This window comes from Plasmodium gaboni, chromosome 14, assembly GCF_001602025.1.
Source record: "Plasmodium gaboni strain SY75 chromosome 14, whole genome shotgun sequence".
NCBI classification, from domain to species: domain Eukaryota; phylum Apicomplexa; class Aconoidasida; order Haemosporida; family Plasmodiidae; genus Plasmodium; species Plasmodium gaboni.
Window position 1 is genome coordinate 850,554 of NC_031494.1, and position 2,051 is coordinate 852,604.

Below are 2,051 nucleotides of genomic sequence, written 5' to 3' on the forward strand. Positions count from 1 at the left end.
AATTTATTTAATAATTATATTATAATATAATATTTTTTTTAATAATAAATTATAAGTCTTGTTTATATTAATATATACATATATGTAATATAAATGGTATATATTTTTATTTTAATTAATATTAAAAAAAAAAAAAAAAAAAAAAAAAAAAAAAAAATATACATATATAAATATATATATATATATAAATTTTTCTTTTTCTCTTTTGATAAAAATAAGAAATCAAATAAATATATTACACATCATATATATATATATATATATATATATAATATATAATATATAATACATCCTGTCCATTTAAAAAAAAAAAAAATGTTTTATTATTATTTTATTTTTTTTTTTTTTTGGGGGGGGGCTTCTACATATGTATATAATCACACAACAAAAATGCTTACTATTCATAAGGTAATGGTTTGTTGTTATTATCCTTTTATATCCTTATTGTAATTTTTCAACATATAAAGCCAACTAAAAAAAAAAAAAAAAAAAGAAAAAATATGCACATATATAATATATATATATATATATATATATATATATATATTTATTTATTTATTTGCTTCATAAATATTTATATATAAATGATTTTTTCAGGAGCGTAATATTTATTCTCAAATTATTTTTCAAATCAGGTCTGTTCTTCTCATCATTAAAAATCTTTTATATGTTGTTGATTACACGCCCATGTGTTTTAATATACATATAAATTTATGTATATATAAATGTATATAACACGGGCACACAAACATACATACATATATATACATATATATATATATATATATTTGACATATAATTTTGTTTCTTTATTTTTTACCTTTTCCTTGACTCTCTTTTTTCTAAGTTTGGCGTTAAGTTTCTTAGGTTTTTCATGCTTAGATACAAATTTTTTAACATTCTTTTTATCCTTTGATTCTTTTTCTGGATTTTGTCTAATTTTTTCATGTGCAGTTAAATACATTTGTTCGATATCATCAGCTCCAATATTATTTTTCAAATAATCATTGAAATGCGTTTTGTATTTGTCATTATCCTCTTCTTGTAATGTTTTCATATATTCAGCTACATGGATACCTAAAATATTTTTTCTTAACTGCTCAGGATTGAATTCATTTTTAGAACCTGGAAATCTATTATTTCCATGAGGAATATTCAAACCACCATCACAAGCTCCTTTCAATGCAGCAAATACACGATTTCCTGTTGTTGTTCTTGTTATACCAACATCTAAAAATGCTTTTATTGGTTTTCTTCCTTCTTCATCTTCTTTATCTTCATTATTTTCTTCTTCACCTGTTACTTTCTCAACACCTACAAATTGAGTATCTAAATTTAAAGATTTTAAAAAACGGCGAGCACACAATAAACCAGTGGCATAAGCAGCTGCATAATTCTTTAATCCAACAGGGATTCCATATCTTATCAATTCTTTTGACTTTGCTTCTGCTAATATTTTATCTCCTTCAATATGAGCACAAGCTATTTGACATATTATCTGACTATTTGTTTTACGAACAACAAATCGAAGCTTTTGAGCATTATACTTATTCTTGTCTTGTAATATTAAAGCTTTTCTAGCCCTGTAGTCAGTTTTGCCCTCTATCAAAAGAAAAAAAATATATATATATATAAATATATATATAATTATTAAATATTTATGAGAATTATAAAAAAAAAAAAACAACAATTTTAACAATAATCTGGGTTGTTCCAATGTCAGGTGAGTCGGCAACTTAAAAAAAAAAAAATGCTTAACTCGTTTTATCATTGCATAAACATTTTTTTTTAGCCTCGAATAAAAATATCCTCATAACATTTTTACATCATGAATTATTGTTAACATTTATTTAAGGCATACATACAAAAAAAAACAACAAATAATAGCACACAAATAAATCAATATATATATATATATATATATATATATATTTTTTTTTTTTTTTTTTATATTTTTATATTTTTATCTTTTTCATACCTCTTCTTCTTCTATATTTCACTTGGTACCTTTTAAAGTATGCTTTGTTTTTAACAACCTTTACATATGCCAT

General features: G+C 21.7%; 1 protein-coding gene and 2 non-coding genes across 3 annotated transcripts; all 3 read right to left on the bottom strand.

The window, feature by feature from the left end:
* Positions 1-441: 441 nt before the first annotated feature.
* Positions 442-2,051, bottom strand: PGSY75_1424100 (putative 60S ribosomal protein L5; the record flags this gene model as incomplete). The annotated part of the gene is made up of 3 exons (XM_018787941.1): positions 442-471; positions 821-1,602; positions 1,979-2,051. The coding sequence occupies 3 exons, from the start codon at positions 2,049-2,051 to the stop codon at positions 442-444; spliced, it is 885 nt and encodes a 294-aa protein (XP_018639313.1).
* PGSY75_1424200 lies at positions 590-658 on the bottom strand. The gene has a single exon (XR_001974561.1). It is a non-coding gene; the product is annotated as a small nucleolar RNA snoR25 (small nucleolar RNA).
* PGSY75_1424300 lies at positions 1,705-1,805 on the bottom strand. Its single transcript, XR_001974562.1, has one exon. It is a non-coding gene; the product is annotated as a small nucleolar RNA snoR26 (small nucleolar RNA).